Source organism: Alexandromys fortis, unplaced genomic scaffold, assembly GCF_014885135.2.
Source record: "Alexandromys fortis isolate MF-2015 unplaced genomic scaffold, M_Fortis_MF-2015_v1.1 scaffold_493, whole genome shotgun sequence".
Lineage (NCBI taxonomy): Eukaryota > Metazoa > Chordata > Mammalia > Rodentia > Cricetidae > Alexandromys > Alexandromys fortis.
The window spans coordinates 72,842-91,901 of NW_026068399.1; the positions used below are offsets into that span (position 1 = coordinate 72,842).

The 19,060-nt window shown below is 35.8% G+C and overlaps 1 protein-coding gene across 2 annotated transcripts; it reads right to left on the bottom strand.

The window, feature by feature from the left end:
• Window positions 1-13,076: 13,076 nt before the first annotated feature.
• Window positions 13,077-18,394, bottom strand: Tmem196 (transmembrane protein 196). Of its 2 annotated transcripts, none has more exons than XM_050133180.1 (2): window positions 18,140-18,394; window positions 13,077-14,162 (listed from the first exon to the last, which is right to left on the bottom strand). In XM_050133180.1, exons 1-2 carry the CDS (start codon window positions 18,392-18,394, stop codon window positions 14,091-14,093), a joined length of 327 nt encoding a protein of 108 aa, XP_049989137.1. In that variant the 3' UTR covers window positions 13,077-14,090. The 2 variants fall into 2 exon arrangements, with proteins under 2 accessions (XP_049989137.1, XP_049989138.1); XM_050133181.1 differs by lacking the exon at window positions 13,077-14,162 and adding an exon at window positions 16,795-17,006.
• Window positions 18,395-19,060: the final 666 nt, after the last annotated feature.

Consider the following 19,060-nt stretch of genomic DNA (forward strand, 5'->3'; position numbering starts at 1 on the left):
GTCTGAAAAAGCCTGGGTTAAAACCGGTCTCGCTGAACATAGCAGATAATGAGGACTACTGAGACCCCAAGAACAATGGCAATGGGTTTTTGATCCTACCACACCTATTGGTTTTGTGGGAGCCTAGGCAGTTTGGATGCTCACCTTATTAGACCTGGATAGAGGTGGGTCGTCCTTGGACTTCCCACAGGGCAGGGAACCCAGATTGCTCTTTGTGCTGGCGAGGGAGGGGGACTTTATTGGGGGAAGGGGAGGGAAAGGGGAGGCGGCGGTGGGGAAGAGACAGAAATCATAAATAAATAAATAAATAAATAAATAAATAAATAAATAGAAAAGGATAAGGAAGCAGAGAAGGAAATCAGAGAAGCATCACCTTTCACGATAGCCAAAAATAGCAGAAAATATCTTGGGTTAACTCTAACCAAGGAAGTGAAAGATCTATTTGACAAGAACTTTAATTCTTTGAAGAAAGAAATACCAGAAAATGGAAGGATCTCCCTTGCTCTTGGATTGGGAGGATCAACATAGTAAAAATGGCAATTTTACCACGGGCAATTTATAGATTCAATGCAATCCCCATTAAAATTCCATCGAAATTCTTCACTGATATTGAGAGGACATTAATCAACTTTATATGGAAAAACAAAAAACCCAGGATAGCCAAAACAATCTTATACAATAAAGGAACTTCTGGAGGCATTACCATCCCTGACATCAAACTCTATTACAGAGCTACAGTATTGAAAACAGCTAGGTATTGGCATAAAAACAGAGAAATCGATCAAAGGAATAGAGCAGAAAATCCGGATTTTAACCCACAAAGCTATGACCACCTGATTTTTGATAAAGGAGCTAAAAGTATTCAATGGAAGAAAGAAGGCATCTTCAACAAATGGTGCTGGCAGAACTGGTTGTCAACCTGTAGAAGAATAAAAATAGATCCATATCTATCGCCATGCACAAAACTCAAGTGCAAGTGGATTAAAGACCTCAATATCAGGCTGAACACACTGAACCTGATAGAAGAGAAAGTGGGAAGTACTCTACAACATATGGGTACAGGAGATCACTTCCTGAATAAATGGAACCTCCTAAAACTGAGAAGCTCCTGTAAATCAAAGGACACTGTCAGTAAGACCAAAAGGCAACCCACTGACTGGGAGAAGATCTTCACCAACCCCACAACAGACAAAGGTCTGATCTCTAAAATATATAAAGAAGTCAAGAAACTAGACTTTAACATGCTAATTAACCCAATTAAAAAATGGGGCACTGAACTGAACCAAGAATTCTCAACAGAAAGAAATTCAAATGGCCAAAAGACACTTAAGGTCATGCTCAACCTCCTTGGTGATCAGGGAAATGCAAATCAAGACAACTTTGAGATACCATCTTACACCTGTCAGAATGGCTAAAATCAAAAACACCAATGATAGCCTTTGCTGGAGAGGTTGTGGAGTAAGGGGCACACTCATACATTGCTGGTGAGAATGCAAACTTGTGCAACCGCTTTGGAAATTAGTGTGGCTATTTCTCAGGAAATTCGGGATCAACCTACCCCATGGTCCAGTAATACCACTCTTGGGAATATACCCGAGATGCCCTATCATATGACAAAAGCATTTGTACAACTATGTTCATAGCAGCATTATTTGTAATAGCTAGAACCTAGAAACAACTTAGATGCCCTTCAATGGGAGAATGGATGAAGAAAATGTGGAATATATACATATTAGTGTACTACTCAGCGGTAAAAAACAATGACTTCTCGAATTTTGCATGCAAATGGATGAAAATAGAAAACATTATCCTGGGTGAGGTATCCCAGACCCAAAAAGATGAACATGGGATGTACTCACTCATAATTGGTTTCTAGCCATAAATAAATGACATTGAGCATATAATTTGTGATCCTAGAGAAGCTAAATAAGAAGGTGAACCCAAATAAAAACATATAGTCATCTGCCTGGATATGGGAAGTAGACAAGATTGCTGGGCAAAAACTGGGAACTTGGGGGTGAGGTGGCATGGGGCTAAGGGGAATTGAGGTGAGAAACGTGAGAAGGGGAAGATTGTGGAAGCTTGGGGGAATGGAATGTGATGGGGGAATTGGATGGTTGGGACACGGGAGCAGAGAAATATATATCCCAATTAAGGGAGCCACCTTAGGGTTGGCAAGAGACTTGAACCTATTGGGGCTCTCAGGTGTCCAGGGAAATGTCCCCAGGTAGTACTTTGGGCAACTGAGAAGAGGGAACCTGAAATGACCCTATCCTATAGCCATACTGATGAATATCTTGCATATCACCTTAGACCCTTCATCTTGTGATGGATCGAGATAGAGACAGAGACCCAAATTTGAGCACCGGACTGAGCTCTTCACGTCCAAATGAGCAGCAGAAGGAGGGAGAAGAACATGAGCAAGGAATCAGGACCACGAGGAGTGCACCCACCCACTGTGACAGTGGAATTGATGTATTGGGAGCTCACCAAGGCCAGCGGGACTGGGACTGAATAAGCATGGGATGAAACTGAACTTTCTGAACATGGCGGATAATGAAGGCTGATGAGAAGCCAAGGACAATAGGTTTTGATCCTAATTCATGAACTGGCTTTGTGGGAGCCTAGTCTGTTTGGATACTCACCCTCCTGGACCTGGATAGAAGTGGGCGGTCCTTGGACTTCCCACAGGGCAGGGAATCTGGACTGCTCTTCATTCTCAAGTGGGAGGGGGAATAGAGTGGGGGGAGATGGAGATGGGTAGGGCAGTGGGGGGAAGGGGCAATGTGTGGGAGGAGGGGGAGGGAAATGGGGAAGAGGTGGAAATTTTTTTTTCAGCAACTAAAAAAAATAATAAAACCTCCATACAGGGAAAAAAAAAAAAGAATCTAAGCTGTGACATTCCTAGGTCAAAAACAGGTACTGTGAGCTTGTCACTCCCTGTCTAACATGGTGAAGCCACTTGTGACTGAATCAGTTGTGCCTCTGAGCTGCAGAGTGGCAGGCTGCTCTGGATATTGGCTCCACCTCTCTCCAATTTGATTATAGAAACAGAAAGCAGGACATTTCTTTATAATCTCATTAGCTTATTGCCATGTAATAGAAACTCTTTATTTAAACCTTTGTTATTGACATGATTTTTTAAATGAAATTCAGAGACCTACAACACACTTCCAATTAATAATTGACCAATTTCTTTATTACCTTGTGTTAGTGGACCTGGCAGACCCATATGGGATCAGATTGTTATAGACAAAGCCTATTCCTGATTATATCTTGCACTTGGATGAATAATGAAGTCAAGTCCATATCAGCTGGTTTAAATTCATCAGTTTCAATATGCCAGACAACACTTTCTGCAAACTGTGAATCAGTAACTATATTGCGAGGTTCTTTAAAATCTCTTAGTATCATAAGAATAGCATAAAATTCTGCCTTCTGGACAGAAGTATAAGGGCTTTGTTCTCCCTTACTTAATTCTTTGATTTGTAACATGCCTTCCTTGATTTATTTGCATCAGACTAAAATATCTAGGTTCTAGTTATTGGTGCATCATGTACAGTTTAGGGAAGAATTAAAGAAATTCTCTTTGTAAGGTTAAGTCTATCACTTTTGGGATAATTGCTACTAATTTCTCCCCAAAAATCAGTACAAGCACTTTGCCAGGGTTCATTGTCTTCCCATAACTTTTTTATCTCTTCAGCAGTAAAAACCATGATAATCTCTGCTGGATCTATTCCTGCTAATTGATAAAGTCACAATTTACCTTTTATAATTAATTCAGAGACTTTTTCCACATAAGTTTTTAGCTTTTTACATGGCTTATATAGTAAAAAGATCAATTCTAAGATAATATCATCTCTTTGCATAAAAATTCTTGTAGCAGAAATTCTGGAAGGCAATATGACTAGAATACAATTAAGATTTAGCTTCACCCTATGCACATGTGCCCCCCTGTAGTTTTTCCTCAACAATCTTCAATTCATTTTCTGCTTCAACTATTAATTCTCTGGGACTATTTAGGTCCTTATCACCATCTAAAGTTTTATTCAAATGAACTATTAGATCATGTGTTATCCCAACAGCTGGTCATAGACTGAAGATGTCTCCCAATAATCTTTGAAAGTCATTAAGAGTCTGCAACTGGTCTCTCCTATTTTATGCCTTTTGTATTATAATCTTCTGCAAATTTATTCTATAACCTAGGTAAATAAGAGAATTTCCTCTTTGAATCATTTCAAGGGCATTTTGTAATCTCCATTTAGGTAAGACTTTCTTTACTTCTTCAAACATCCTTCAAAATTATTTGTATTTCAATCTGATAACAAAATGTCATCCATGTAATGGTAGATTATTGACTTAGGAAATTGATTACATATTATTTCCAATGGCTGGCTCACGCAGGGTGAGTCTATTGAGTATTCCCTGTGGAAGGAATGTCCATTGACATCTCCTATTAGGCTGAGAATTGTTATAAGTAGGCACTGTGAAGGCAAACTTGTCTCTATCCTTTTCTTGTAAAGGTATAGTGAAGAAACAATCCTTTAAATAAATAACTATGCGAGGCCATCCCATTGGTAACAGAGAAGGCTGAAGAATTCCAGATTGTAGAGGGCCCATAGGTTGAATTACCTTATTGACAGATCTTAGATTTGTCACCATTCTCCATTTTCCAGATTTCTTTTTGACAACAAATACAGGAGAATTTCAAGGACTGGTAGTTTCTTCAATATATCAATCACCTAGTTGCTCTAGTACCAGGTGTTCTAAAGCATGCAGCTTTTCTTCATCCAGAGGCCACTATTTAACCCATATTCATTTCTCAGCTAACCATGTTAGAAGTAGGGCAATTAGTGCCTCTGAATCTATTACCTTGGATGGCTGATGACCATTGTCTATAATATCTTCTAATATTTTTTCACAGAAACATGAGTTTTGGGGGCTGCAGGAATGGTAATTTAGATATTCCATTGCTGCAATAGGTTAGGACTCCACAAATTTACTGCAATACAAGATACATATGGCCTCAGTCTTCCTCTCTGTCCTCCTGGCTCTAAGAATTCAACCCATCTTGTGCTTTGTTTTTCCTCAGATAGTGTTCCAATTCCTAAAAACTGAATGTCTAACTCTTGAAGAGGCCAATTTAGAGGCCAAGATTTTGGAAAAATGATACTTACATCTTGTCTAGTAAGCCTTCAATAAAAATGCCATGTATACACACTCTTAGCTTTGGTCATTTATAGAACTCTGCCAGAATACTCATCCCCTCTGTCCTACTGCAGATTTTGACTCATCCTCCACATTTATTCCATAACTCAGACCAGTATTGTATTTTTTTTTACAAAAGGCATTGGATTTTTAATTTTTTTTTTTGGCGAGACACATTCTCCACAGTAACTGGGAAAGACTAGACCACGTTCATCATGGGAGTCTGCAAGAGGCCTGCCATAATGTTTCCCAGTGGTATCATGTCACCTTGTCTATCTTTCATTGACATACATTCATTGGTCCAAATTTGGCCTTTGCCATAGCTCCTACCAGAAGGCTGAGTCATCCTATTCCTGCTGCTCCTAAAGGAAACCTTTTTCCTTGGAATCCTTGTCTAAAATACCTTCTCAGATATTCCATTCTACCACAAATAAATCATTTGGTTTTTTAATGTCTTATCTTACCACTGGACATTGCTTTTCCTACTCAATCTTAAGTACCATAGTCAAGTGTCTCGACATTCATTGTATGCAAGTCTCACTCATCCATGGGTGCTGATCTGATCTTTAAAGTCCCAATGATCCTTTTGTATTGTAAGTTGGCATTTTCATGAGCCAAAGATTCAATTACATCTGGCTTCTGTGTCAGTTACCCTTATTTATACAGCATTTGTTAGTCTTTGTAAAAAAAAAATCACTAAAAGTTCTCTCTGACCCTGTTTAATTCTAAGATATTATTCAAATCTCTTTATCAGTTCTTATATTCTATCACAAAGCTTTAAAGCATCTGTGCTACATAGCGACAAAATGTGTTAATCATAAGAGCTTGATCCTGAGGATCAGAGTAAAGTTCCTTGCCTAGAATTTATTCTAGGAAAATCTCTAGTCCTTTTGCTTTTACCTGTTTGTAGTGATAGGAACAGCGGGGCTGTGTCCCCGGCACCCGGCCGCCCGCATGGCTAACTTATGCCCCGAAATAATTACATGGAAACTGTATTGTTTTAAACACTGCCTGACCTGTTATCTGTAGCCTCTTACTGGCTAGCTCTTACATATTAATCTAACCCATTTCTAATAATCTGTGTAGCCCACGAGGTGGCTTACCAGAGAAGATCTTAACCTGCGTCTGTCTGGAATGGGAGAATCATGGCGACTCCTGACTCAGCTTCTTTCTCCCAGCATCCTGTTCTGTTTTCTCCACCTACCTAAGGGTTGGCCTATCAAATGGGCCTAGGCAGTTTCTTTATTAGTAAGAAATCACTCCCACATCACCTGTTACTCTAAAATTTAGGTTCTTCCTTAAAATAGTACCTTCAAAGCAACTGTGGTTCACTTTCTAGGACTGCTGAGATTAACTGGGTCCAGTCTTGTCGTGTTTCTTGGTTACTAGAAGCCCATGTTTTTACCATTTCCTTAACAAATGACGAATGTAGTCCATAAGCTACAATTGCTTGTTTAATTTCCTTTAGATTGGTCATACATATGGGCTCCCAAATGAATATTTTTGACAATCTTAGGGTATTTGGGGGTGAGATACTCTTTCTGATGTTATTATCAGAAAGGCTGGAAGAACTCTGGGGAAGCTATCCTGGTGGTTTTTTCATACTGATGAAGCTACATTTTGTCTTTGTACTTTTTGTCCCTAGTCATCAAATTTGATTAAATTCCTCAATATCTTCAAATCTCTTTACCATTGCCTTATGTAGAATCTGGATCTCCTGTCCAGAGTTCTGTTCTAATGCCCTCATTGAGGATTCCAAGGTATGAAGTCTGTCCAGTAGAGATAATGTCTTATCCTTGGACATAATCTTCATAGCATGCATATTATCTTCCTGGAGCAACATTCTATAAGTCAATCTGTCATACTCCTTTGACAGAGTCTGATTAATATATTCAACTGTATTAATTATCTCAAATAATGTTTCAGCATCTGCTGTCATTGATTGGGTTTTATGTGCCAAATAGACTATATCCTTATCCAGAGTGCCAAATTTTCATTTTAATAAATTAATATCAGTCTGTACCACTTCTAAAAGAACCTTATTCTTTTTTTAAATTTATTTATTTATTAATTAAAAAATTTCACCTCCTCCCCTCCTCCCATTTCCCTCCTACTCCCCCTACTCACTTTCTCCCTCCCTCTTCAGTCCTAAGAGCAGTCAGGGTTTCCTGCCCTGTGGAAAGTCCAAGGTTCACCCCCATCCATCCAGGTCTAGGAAGGGGAGCATCCAAACAGACTAGTCTACCACAAGGCCAGTCCATGCAATAGAATCAAAACTCAGTGCCATTGTCCTTGACTTCTCAGTCAGCCCTCATTTTCAGCCACATTCAGAGAGTCCAGTTTGATAACATGCTCCATCAGTCCCAGTCCAGCTGGCCTTGGTGAGCTCCCATTAGATCATCTGGCAATGGATGGAGATAGAGACAGAGACCCACATTGGAGCACTGGACTGAGCTCCTAAGGTCCAAATGAGGAGCAGAAGGATGGAGAACATGAGCAAAAAAGTCAGGACCGCAAGAGGTGCATCCAAGCACCATATTCTTAGCCCTATTATCAAACCATATTTTTAAGGAAAAAATGTTGAAGACAAGACTAATCCCCAGAATAAAAAATAGTGATTTAGGAGGGAAATCATATAAATTTTGCAAATCTCATACATGGTGTAAATAAAGAAGTTATTGAAGCTATGGATGGTTAGGTTGTCTGACATATTGCCCTTTTAAATTATAAATTTATAATTTATATTTCAAATTATGAATTTTATCTATAGTTGAGTTTGTGCTGGAGAAGGTGAAATAACCATTACCTGCCAGTAGGTGTCATGAGCCACCTATAAAACAAACCCAGTGGGACCTAGTGGTGTACTTGGAATCACGTGGCTGGTCTGAATCTGATTTTAGAGTGAAATGCTGAAAGATAAATTACAGACTGTGTGTTGTGCAGATGTCCCAAAAGCACTCAAATAGCAAATGCAGACAAATTGTGGAACAGATGGCTCAGACCAGGGAAGCTTGACTTTTCCATGGTGCACACTGGCAGGAGGTAAGCGGTGGGGGCATGAAGACTTGAAGCTGCTCTGAGGCATGTAATAAGAAAACATAAAGAACCACAGCTGATCTGTAGCAAGAAATATGCTGCATGAAAATTCTATATCCAAATGAACTGCTGGATCCATGCACAGGCCATGGCTGGGGCAAGCTGAGAGAGGACTCACACCAAGCCAGGCATGCTCTGAACCCAGCAGAGGATGGGTGGCACTCATAGCCAGGGATTCTAAAACCATTGGTTGGGCGCCAGATGAAGACGGATGCTTTAGTCCCACACTAACTCAGAAGAGAGGGATATTTATTTAGGGTTAGACTTAAAGATCACTGTCCTAGATATCAGTCCTCTGAACAAACAGGAACAGAGTCTAGCAGCTGGAAAAGAGAGCCAGAAACAAGAGAGTGAACACATGCTTTACAGCAGCATTTATAGTATAAGAAACCAAACCCAAGTGGGCCAGTATCTTAAATACTATTGGCTGAAAGAGCAGAATGTGCTCCCACAGCACCTTGACAAAGACACATGTTTACAGTATACAAAAAGATTATTTTACAACAGGACATACATCATTGTTTTACATTATAAGGGATGCACTTTACAAACAGAAAACACTGACTAATGGAAACTTTATGAATAGATATATGATCTCTGGACATCTAGAAATCTTTCTAACTAGGGCTTACAGAGTATTTAAATGGTTATAGTGTCGTGTGTGTGTGTGTGTGTGTGTGTGTGTGTGTGATGTATTGTCAGGGTTAGTTTTCTATTGCTGTGATAAAACACTGTAATAAAAAATTAACATGGAAAAGAAAGATTTCATTTTGTTTACAGGTTACAATCCATCATCATCAGGGGAGGTCTAGATAGCAATTAAAAGCAGGTGCCTATGAGCAAGAACTGAGGCAGACTATATGCTGCTTCCTCGTTAGCTCCCAATGAATTGCTCAAGCTGCTTCTTTTTTATACCATCCAAGATAACCTCTGAAAAGTTCGCAATATCATCTATGAGGTGGGTCCCTTCACACCAATAATTAATAAAAAATACTCTGAGTATATGCCTAGAAGAAATCTAATTGAGACATTTTCTCAATTGCAGTTCCTTTTCCCAGGTGACTCTAACTGTGCCACATTGACAAAATTCTAACCAGGGCACATGTTTTCTTATTCTTGGAGTATAGTCCAGAAAGAGGGCAAGAATTAACCAGTAGAGCTACCTGAACTGAAAGGCAAGTTTGAAGCTCTTCAAATAATTTTTCTTCAGGATGTTAAGTAATGGTGTTTGAAAATCAGTATACAGGTATGTTGGCAAGAACAAAGAGCATGGCAGAGTCACAAGTACTGATTTCTGATAACTAACAAAATATTTTTGAGGAATTTTAGAATTTTCTATGAAGTTCCAGAGATGCTTTGAAATTCTCAGGACCAAAACATACCTGAATTTGAATGAGGGCTTGCAGTGAACTAGGTGAATGGAAAGGAAATCTTTTAACTATAAATGATACACAACTTCAAAATCAATAGTACTTAGTTGATTTATAAAAAGAATAATGGCAGCCCTTCATTCTTTAAGAATTCCTACTATATGAAGGTTTGATGCCTAAAATCACTGTTTCTACTATTAATACAATTAGATGACAAACAAAATATTAAATTGCCATAACCTCGAGATAGTTTTAATCATTTCAACAACCCATTGGAAAACAAATTTCTAGAAGAGATATATACATATTCAATGTGTAGCACTTTCATGGCAAAGAGGAGTGGAAAATTACCTCTATAAATATTTTTTAGTCATCCAGTCTGATTGGTTTCCTCTGTGATGAGTAACTGACAACTTTCAATTTATGGATTTGGAATAATTGATTTTTTGGCTGTCATGTACTTTGAGTCACAAATATTACACGTTTCCAGAAAGATTACTTAGAGAAGAATAGAGTGGAATAATGTCAAGTTTTGAAATTTTATTTGGAAACAGCATTCTAACCAAATGGAGTTTAACATATTTTCCCTAAGTTTTTGAAACATATTTGCTACATAATCTTTGAAAATGTACTTTGGAATATATGTTTTAAACTCTTTCATATTTTGGTTAAGTTGAAGACTCAAGTGGAAAGCAGAGTAGTTTTATTTTCACTTGCCCAAGCACAAAAAATGCAGTACTAATCAGTGGCTCATGCCACTATAGCCACAAACTTCTCCAGGAACAGGAACTTCATGACAGCTCATTTTTGCTTGACAAACATTAAATATTATGGAGTTAGCATAATATTTCTGCAAGCCAATATTTAAAAATAGAAAAAAAAGAACCACTAATTCTCTAAATCAAGTTCTGAGCTTTACTGTGGGCAGGTCCACCACATTCACTTGATTTTACTACTACTTTTTCAATGTAAGAATTATTTTAATGCAATATTTTCTTAATTATACAGAGTTATTACTATTACTACTCTCTCCCCTCCTTTGGACTGCCTTTCCCCCATCTACTCCTCAGAAAGTGTAAGACTTCCCATGGGAAGTCAATGAGGTCAGGCCCATAACTTTGAGGCAGGATTAAGGTTCTCCCAGCTTTCACTAGTTCTGATCGACTGATTTGATTCATATAGATTTTTTTATTGACTGTGAAACAACCTACAGAAGGACAGGAAGACATTCAAGTCCTAAGCCTTAATGGTGAGTGTGTAACTTAACCAAGTCAGTTCTGCATTTGTGGACACCATTAAAATTGGTGGCATGTTCAAGGGTTTTCTACCTGGTTCTAAACTGGGTAATATTACCACAACAAGAAAAACATAAATACTTGTTAGGAGACTCTTTTTTTTATTAGAATAATTGATTAAATTTTTATGGCATTTAGATCACATGAAATGAAGAATAACTGACTTGAAATATATAGAAAAATGTTTGAAATGGGTCATTGCCATGCAACCACTGATGAAAACTGATTTGAGAAATTTAAGTAGGACATCAGAATTCTCTTAAATATCACTTAATTTGTGAAATATGTAATCTCATCTTGCCTACATTTCTTTATGCCCCTACTGATTTACACTTTATTTTCTCCTGAATCTCAGGGATATTACTTTATTATAATCATTTTCTTCTTTTTATATCTTCAATCTAATCAACCTGTGTGTATTAGGACATTTTCTCATTTTTTTCTATGTTAAATAATCACCTTCTTGAATTTCATTATTCTCTGGTTCTGATCCCCTTCTTCCTCATTCTCAGGAGCCTTTCTCTCCACCAGCGTCAGAATAGTAGTTTCTTTACATATTTGTTGACATAGACCATCTTGAACTATAAAAAGAACAATGCTCATAGGCTCTGTAGTCTCAAAGCATATAGCTTTATTATGTAAACATCAGGAGTCATCATACAACATTCCACTTCAAAACAGTTGTGTGTATATTGCACACATATAAACATATGAATATTTTTTAATTTTCGATAAATGACAACTTTTTCTTTTTGGATGTAAAGCATACTCCAAGTCAGTTTTACACATATTTTTTAATTTAGTATAACATTATGTTTCCTCAAGGGTAAGTTTGTACTAAAGTATTATGTAGGCATTAATGTTTTTGATTCCTTGTTAGTTTTTTGGTCAAAATTAAAACTTTAATTACTTACATAATGTCTTAATGCCCTCTACTTATCGCAAGAATCACCTCATATCCCAAGTAAATAATCCCAATGGGACTCAAGAAACACTGACTTGAAATAATTACAGTTTAAAATTGATTAAAAACACACACACTGAACTATTTAGATAACTGAAGTGTTTGCATCTCTTCTTAACTGTGTTTCAAAGCAGGGATACCATATTTTGATCTTTTAATATGTGCTTTTAAAAATAAACTCAGATGACATTAAATGTGTTGATGTATTTTGATTCTGAATTTTATAAAATGTCTACAGAGAAATGCTACCAAAGTTAGAGCCAGTGGTTTCTCAGTTAAAGATGAAGCTACCTCCTGCCTCAATTTGTTAAAATATATGAGATCTCCACATTTTACAGTTTAGATAGTGAGAAATAGGTGAAATGAATAGTTATAATACTTATTCATTATTTAAGATTGAATCTATGGACACTATCTGCAATATATCAGAAGATGGAGTATCCAAACAATTGTGGGAAGAGTCAAAACTATACCAAAACACTAGTAGAGGGCAGCTATTTCTGTTCAGTCATAATTTTCTGAGGAGTTAAATTCAACAGCCTTGCCAAAGGCTCATAGACCAAATTATTGCTGTTTTGTTAGCACAATAAAAGCTCCTGTCTTTCTTGTGATTATAATCTTTTCTTATGCTGAGCAATAAAGGTATGAAGTTTCCTGCAATTGAATAACTCATAAAAATGAGTTGAAATTTGTTTAGTTTTGGCAAGTAATAAAAATATATAGTGAAGTATTACTTTTTTTAAAATATTACTTTGGAGGTTGGCGGAAATTAATTTTCAGAAACATCTTGAAGTCCATGCTATTTACTCATTTATACATATTGTGTTGTTATTTTATTGTTCCATTGTGGAAGAGAAGATTTGAATCTAGCTATATGAATGTCAGTTTATCTTTCAATTTTCTTTTACTGAGAATACCATCAGATTCTTTCAATATACACCTGCCCAAATATGACCATTCTGTATTATTTTATATTAATCATCAAAGGACACAAGACACTTAAATAAAATATAACAAATCTAGTAGTAACTTCATGTAGGGTAGTAAATTATCTTTCCTTCTGTATAATTAAATTTGGATGAATGTTATTTGAAATTAACATATCAAGAATAATCCTAAATAATAACTTTGGTTTATAAATATAGAGATATAAGATTAAAGTTATATTTATAGATAAATATTGAAAATTACTTTTATATAAACACCATGATCACAGTAATATGCCCAATAACTATGTAATTTATGATTCAGTATTCAAGTTTTTCAGCTCTATAAACGTAAGCCACAATTCTATCTACATACAATATACTTAACAAAAAGAAGAAAATGGACAGGAAGAGTAGAAACTAAGTCTGTGACTTTATAGTCATGTAAATCTTTGATTAATGTTCTTCCTATAACTGATAGACTACCTTCATACCCACACAACTTATTTACTATTTTCTATTTACATTCATGTAGCTATAAATATATGCTGCATGAATTTTCTCTATTTACAGTATATTTACATTTATGTATAACACATATTTTGTTTTTAAATTATCTCATGAACATGCAGATGAATCTGCACAGTATGGTGAAAACATACTTATTTGTCTTGAACAATATTTTAATTTGTGCAAAAATATCATACAGATTAATATTCTTTCACTAAAATTTCACCTTTTATGCTGCACCTTTTGTAGCTTACAAATAAACTATGAAATGTAGTTCATTCACAAATTGAAATTAATTACAATGTTACAACAAGGCATTACTGAGGCTTTGATTCTTAATATAATTGAAGTCAGTAGTCTTTCAAAACAAAGACTCCAATATGTTATTGTTAGTTCTTTATGTGTTTACTTTTGAATTATTCATAAATGCTCATGCTAGTCAAATGCTGTTTGTGTATAGTAGTAATCATAACTGTTTCATTTAGTTTTCTGGAAAAGTCTTTTTCAGAACAACTTCTGAAGAGACTAAAATCTACAATGTTTCTGGAAAGCTTTTACCCTATAGAAAAGGCTGATGGTACGTGAGGCAAGATTGAGAAGGAATAATTTTAGTGGCTGCTCAAGAGAAATAACTGTAAATGCAACAAATGTTTTAACTGCAGCTCCCAAGACTTCAACCTCTTCATGAACTTCATGAACAACCTGAAAAATTTTCACTTCTTTAAAACATTGATTGTACTCTTCCATTAAATATCAGCTGTGGTCCTCCATTGCTCATGTTCTCTGTCATTTCCTGTTAGCAAAATAATATGAATGAATTAAAACTCACTTCAGAGTAAGACTTAGTAGTAAAGCAGAGATTACAAGTCATTGAAGAGCATTTTGAGGGGAAGGACAATGATTGATACTGTTGTTGTGATTTAGGAAATAAAATTTATTGGAGTCTTAAATCACATGAAAATTTTGAAGTGACAGCCCAGGATTATATACACAAGGTATACACTATCTTTTCACATGCCCATATTTCCCCTCTTTACTTCAACTCACTTTTGGAATCAGCTAACCCAGAAAGAAGATGCCTAATTGACCAGGTTTTGCCAAAACACAGCTGCTCTGCCAATCACATCAACAAAATGTCAAAATATTCTACAGGTGTTTATAGAAAATTAAAAAAAAAAACTGTGGAGCCTTTTGTTTATAAACTAAAAGATATTCACAGTGAGACAGATATTTGTTTTGAAATGGGGTTAGAAATGTGGCCCAGACTGATGTAAAACTTGAGTGTACCTCAGAGTTGTTTCAAACTTGCAATCCTTCTGCCTCAGTTTTCTGAATGTTGATATTCTAGGTGTAAATCATCATGCCTAGACAGGAAATTATTTTTAATGACATTATCATTTACACAGAAAAAAGCAACGGGGGCGATGAAAACGTGGGGCATGTTTTTAATGTTCTTGTTACTAAGAAATAACAAAAATGTGCTTGTGAAGATGTAAACACACAGACATGAAAAAGTAACATAGAGAGTTTCATTTGCAATTATAGAAACTATTTAAAATTTAGGTTATTTAAATTCATATAACTTATTGACTGTGTTTGTTTGTTTGTTAAGTTGGTTGGTTGGTTGACTTTTAGACAAGGTCTGATATAGCCAATACTTGGAAGAAATTACTATGTACCTGGGGAATGACCTTAAATTTATAATCCTCATGCACATATTTGGAGTGGGAGTAACCCAGGCATGTGTCATTTGCCTGTCAGTGAGATGCTTGAGCTGCTAGGTAACCACTCTACCAACTATGCCACATTGCCAGCTATTAGGTCCTTCATTATATGAAAAGCAGTCTTGAGATCAGAGTCTCGTTAACATTTATAATAGTATTATAGATAATATATTATCTATCTATCTATCTATCTATCTATCTATCTATCTATCTATCTATCTTAGCAAAATTGTCCTTTATTCAAGATTGGAAATTCTATACTTCAAGTTGACTTTCTGAAGGACAGCAAAAACATTTCAAGTGAAAACTCCTGGTTTCATATTCTTCTGCTTGATACTCATTTCCATTTTGTTTCTGTTGGGAAAGTTCCTAAGGAAGGCACAATGAAAGCAGATATAGAAATGTAAGGGTCATTGGGTTGGTGTTAGGCTTATAATGATAAAAAACTGATTAATGGGAAGATTAACCAAACTCAATTCCCAAATTTATAAAGTTTAATGAAGCACATTTTCTTCTTTATTCTGCTAGGAGAGAAAGCAGACTTCTGGGGGTTTTTGTTTGTTTGCTTGCTATTTGAGACAAGGTTTCTTTGTAGCTTTGGTGCCTGTCCTGGAGCTAGCTCTTGTAGACCAGGTTAGCTTTGAACTCACAGAGATCTGCCTTCCCCTGCCTCCCAAGTGCTGGGATTAAAGATGTGCACCACCACTGCATGGCTGAAAAAGCAAACTAATAAGGGCATAGAAATAAGAATTTCATCTGCCATTTCCATTCTCTAAGAAGAGTTCAAATGAAAAACAAAAAGGAAAAAAAAGCATGCCTAACTTCCATAAAACTATAGTATCAATCTTTTAGTGTAAGGTTTTTTGAAAAATGCTTTCTAAAATCTTACAAATTCAAGAGTCTTCTTAACTAAAATCACTCAGACTCATATACAGTAAAATTACTGAGAGAAACTATAGGGCAGTTAGTTTTAAATCGGTGAGTCTCATCATTTCATTTGCAAATTGGCTTTTCCAATTTAATAAGATCATACTTCTAATTTAGCTGAGAAGACTAGAATATCTATAAAAATACTTTCTTCAAATGGACTGAAAATGTAACTTTCTGTATTTCCAGTTAGGATCTTTGATCAAATCAAGAGCCTTGACTGTTGTTAACAACTAGAAATGTAATAGATCACCTAATTTTACCAATAGAAATTTTAAATACAAACATTTTACTATATTAATTTTAAATTTGATTATCTGTTCATTCAGTATTATTATGACAGAAATACACAGTGTATGTTTATCCAGACTCATTTATTATTAAAAGGAAAAGTTTCATATGTGAATGATGAAACTGAGTCAGAATTGTGATGCAGCAGAGAATAAAGAGAAATATAATTGATCCAAGCAGAGATGTGCTTGAATGCTTAGAGGCAGGATGAATAATTGAAATTCCCCATGGGGCGGGAGAGATGGCTCAGTGGTGAAGAGCATTGCCTGCTCTTCCAAAGGTCCTGAGTTCAATTCCTGGCAACCACATGGTGGCTCACAACCATCTGTAATGAGGTCTGGTGCCCTCTTCTGGCCTGCAGGCACACACACTGACAGAATATTGTATACATAATAAATAAATAAATAAATATTAAAAAAAGAAATTCCCCATGAACTTAGATGCTGTAAGTTTCTGCCATGTAGGTTATGTCTGCTCCTCAGGATAGCTCTTCTGAAAGGGATACTTTGAGGAACATATACCATCAGTCCAGATTGATCTACTGGCATCATGGCTTTCTAATAAAGGCAGTGCTTTCTGTAGCACCATTCCAACATAGTAACTCCCTAGAAGTCAGCATACCTTGTAGGTAACTCTGGTGTCAGGGGCATCATCGGACAGCTGGGCATGTCGGTTATTTCAATAGCTCTCAATCTCTAATGTAAATATAACAATTATACAATAAATATCAAACAAACAAATACAAAGAAGAGTTAGCATAAAATTAGCATAACATTAGAATAAAAATAGAGCATAAAGGAGCATCTATTACAGTATGTACTTATCTTCTATTTTAATTACCTATATGAAGACATCAATTTTTCTAATATAATGTCAAATCTTTTATTTTAAATGTACAAATATGTCCACAATTACTTTCTTGGGAAAGCAAATGAGAATCGCTTCTCCTAATGTATAGATAAGATATGAAAGGAAGCCAGATAAACTACAAAAAATATTTATTAACTTTAAAATAAAATTATAAAGAAATATGCATAACTATTACTACTATTTCTTTTATGCTATTACTGTAGAATTTTATTTTTAGGAAATAAATCAAAATATAATTTGCCCACTGATTTAGTTAATTAATTTTTACAGATGTTTATCTCTTCCTCAATAGATGAAGTAACAGGAACTGAGTTTGGAAATGTATACCAAATGCAATTGGAACACACAGCTCTTTCTATACTAATTGCCTTTTAATGCAACTAATATTACTTTCTGTTTGAATTAGCTTCATAATACAATTATTCAAACAGCATTGTGTAAAATACAGAAAAAGCTATCCAGATATGCATGAAGTTTAGATGAGAGCTCAATGAAGCTTTATAAGTGTTGTAATATCTGCACTCATAGACAAGGTTTATGTCACCTTATTACAGAGCTTTTTTCTGCTTGAGGATCCAATTTATATAATCAAACACATCAACTTATAAGCACAAAGGATGTACTGGATAAGATAATTCATGTGATTTCTAAAGATGGCATTATTAAGCAGAGGCTGTATTTAGTGTATGTTTTTCCTCAGTAAGGTGCTTAATATTTTGTGAAATGCTATTTCAGGAGCTATGGTTTTGAATAGATGGATGCTAAAAAATTGTGCTAAATAGGGCTGTGCTTTTGAATTTCAGAAAGAAACTAATTTTAAAACAACATTTTCTTAATCTGACAGGGTCAAACTTACAAAATGTGATCCCCAAATTTCCATCTAAGCTTGTAAATTGATTCTCCTAGATTATGGTGTACATTGCATGGCAGCAGTGTGAGGTAAAATGACAAAACTCACTTTCTCAGCCATCTCATGAGAATGATGCAGGGAATGTTCCCTTTCTGAGAACATTCTCCTTTGCTCATAGCTGGCTAGACGACAAGTGAGCCAGGAAGACAGAGTACATCCCCCAATGCCAATACATGCCAAAGACATGGAAGCGAGATGCAGCGGGTACACTGATGAAGTCTTCTTTGTAACTGCCCGAAGAAACTGAAAATTCAGGATGCCACCAATAAGCCCACAGATACAACAAGCTGAAAAGAGGATCATCTGAGAAGAAGAAGAAAGAGGATATTAAAGTTGATAAAGTTGAGATGTTCAGAACATAGAGCCTTGTGGTGCTGCAGGCCAAGGATTGTAAACCTTTAATAAAAAGAATGTGTTCTATTTGATTATAAAGAGGTGACAGGTGCCAGTCAGTGAAGACTTCACTCAGTCTGATTCACTACAGAGAAAGTACATCATAGAACTTCTAAAATAAAACCAATGGTATATATTTTATGAAACTCTGAAGTAAACTAAATTTATCTTTTGGCTAGATTCAGATGAAAATAATTCCAGTCTCTAATATGCATGCCTTTGAGGAAGAGTCATCACCTGGTGATCCCTCCCAGAGGTCTTCTGAAAGAAACACTAATATAATTTGGAGAAATGAATGGTGATGAGTTCAGATTCTCTGACTTAAATTCTGTTTAATTCTGAAATCTTTTCAAGTTTCCAAGTATTGGTAACTTCTACTTAGGGTGAAATTGGGGAAATTAGTTAAATTATTTTTCTGTATTTCCACAAATGAGCATCTTTGGACCTTTCCATAGTTTGACTCAAAATCAGTGAAATCTATTGTTGCCCTGAGACACCACAGCAAATATTACACAGCTTCTGTTTCAAAAGTGTTGTTTGATTGTTTTTAAGAAACATAGAACATAGCTTTTATTC

Bases quoted from the DNA above. Each gene is read 5' to 3' on its own strand.
- Tmem196 (XM_050133181.1), bottom strand. From the start codon at position 18,394: ATGATCCTCTTTTCAGCTTGTTGTATCTGTGGGCTTATTGGTGGCATC. The intron at 17,007-18,139 runs GTGAGTTTTGTC...TATTTACATTAG, and splicing joins CTCATGAGATGGCTGAGAAA to AGATTGAGAGCTATTGAAAT.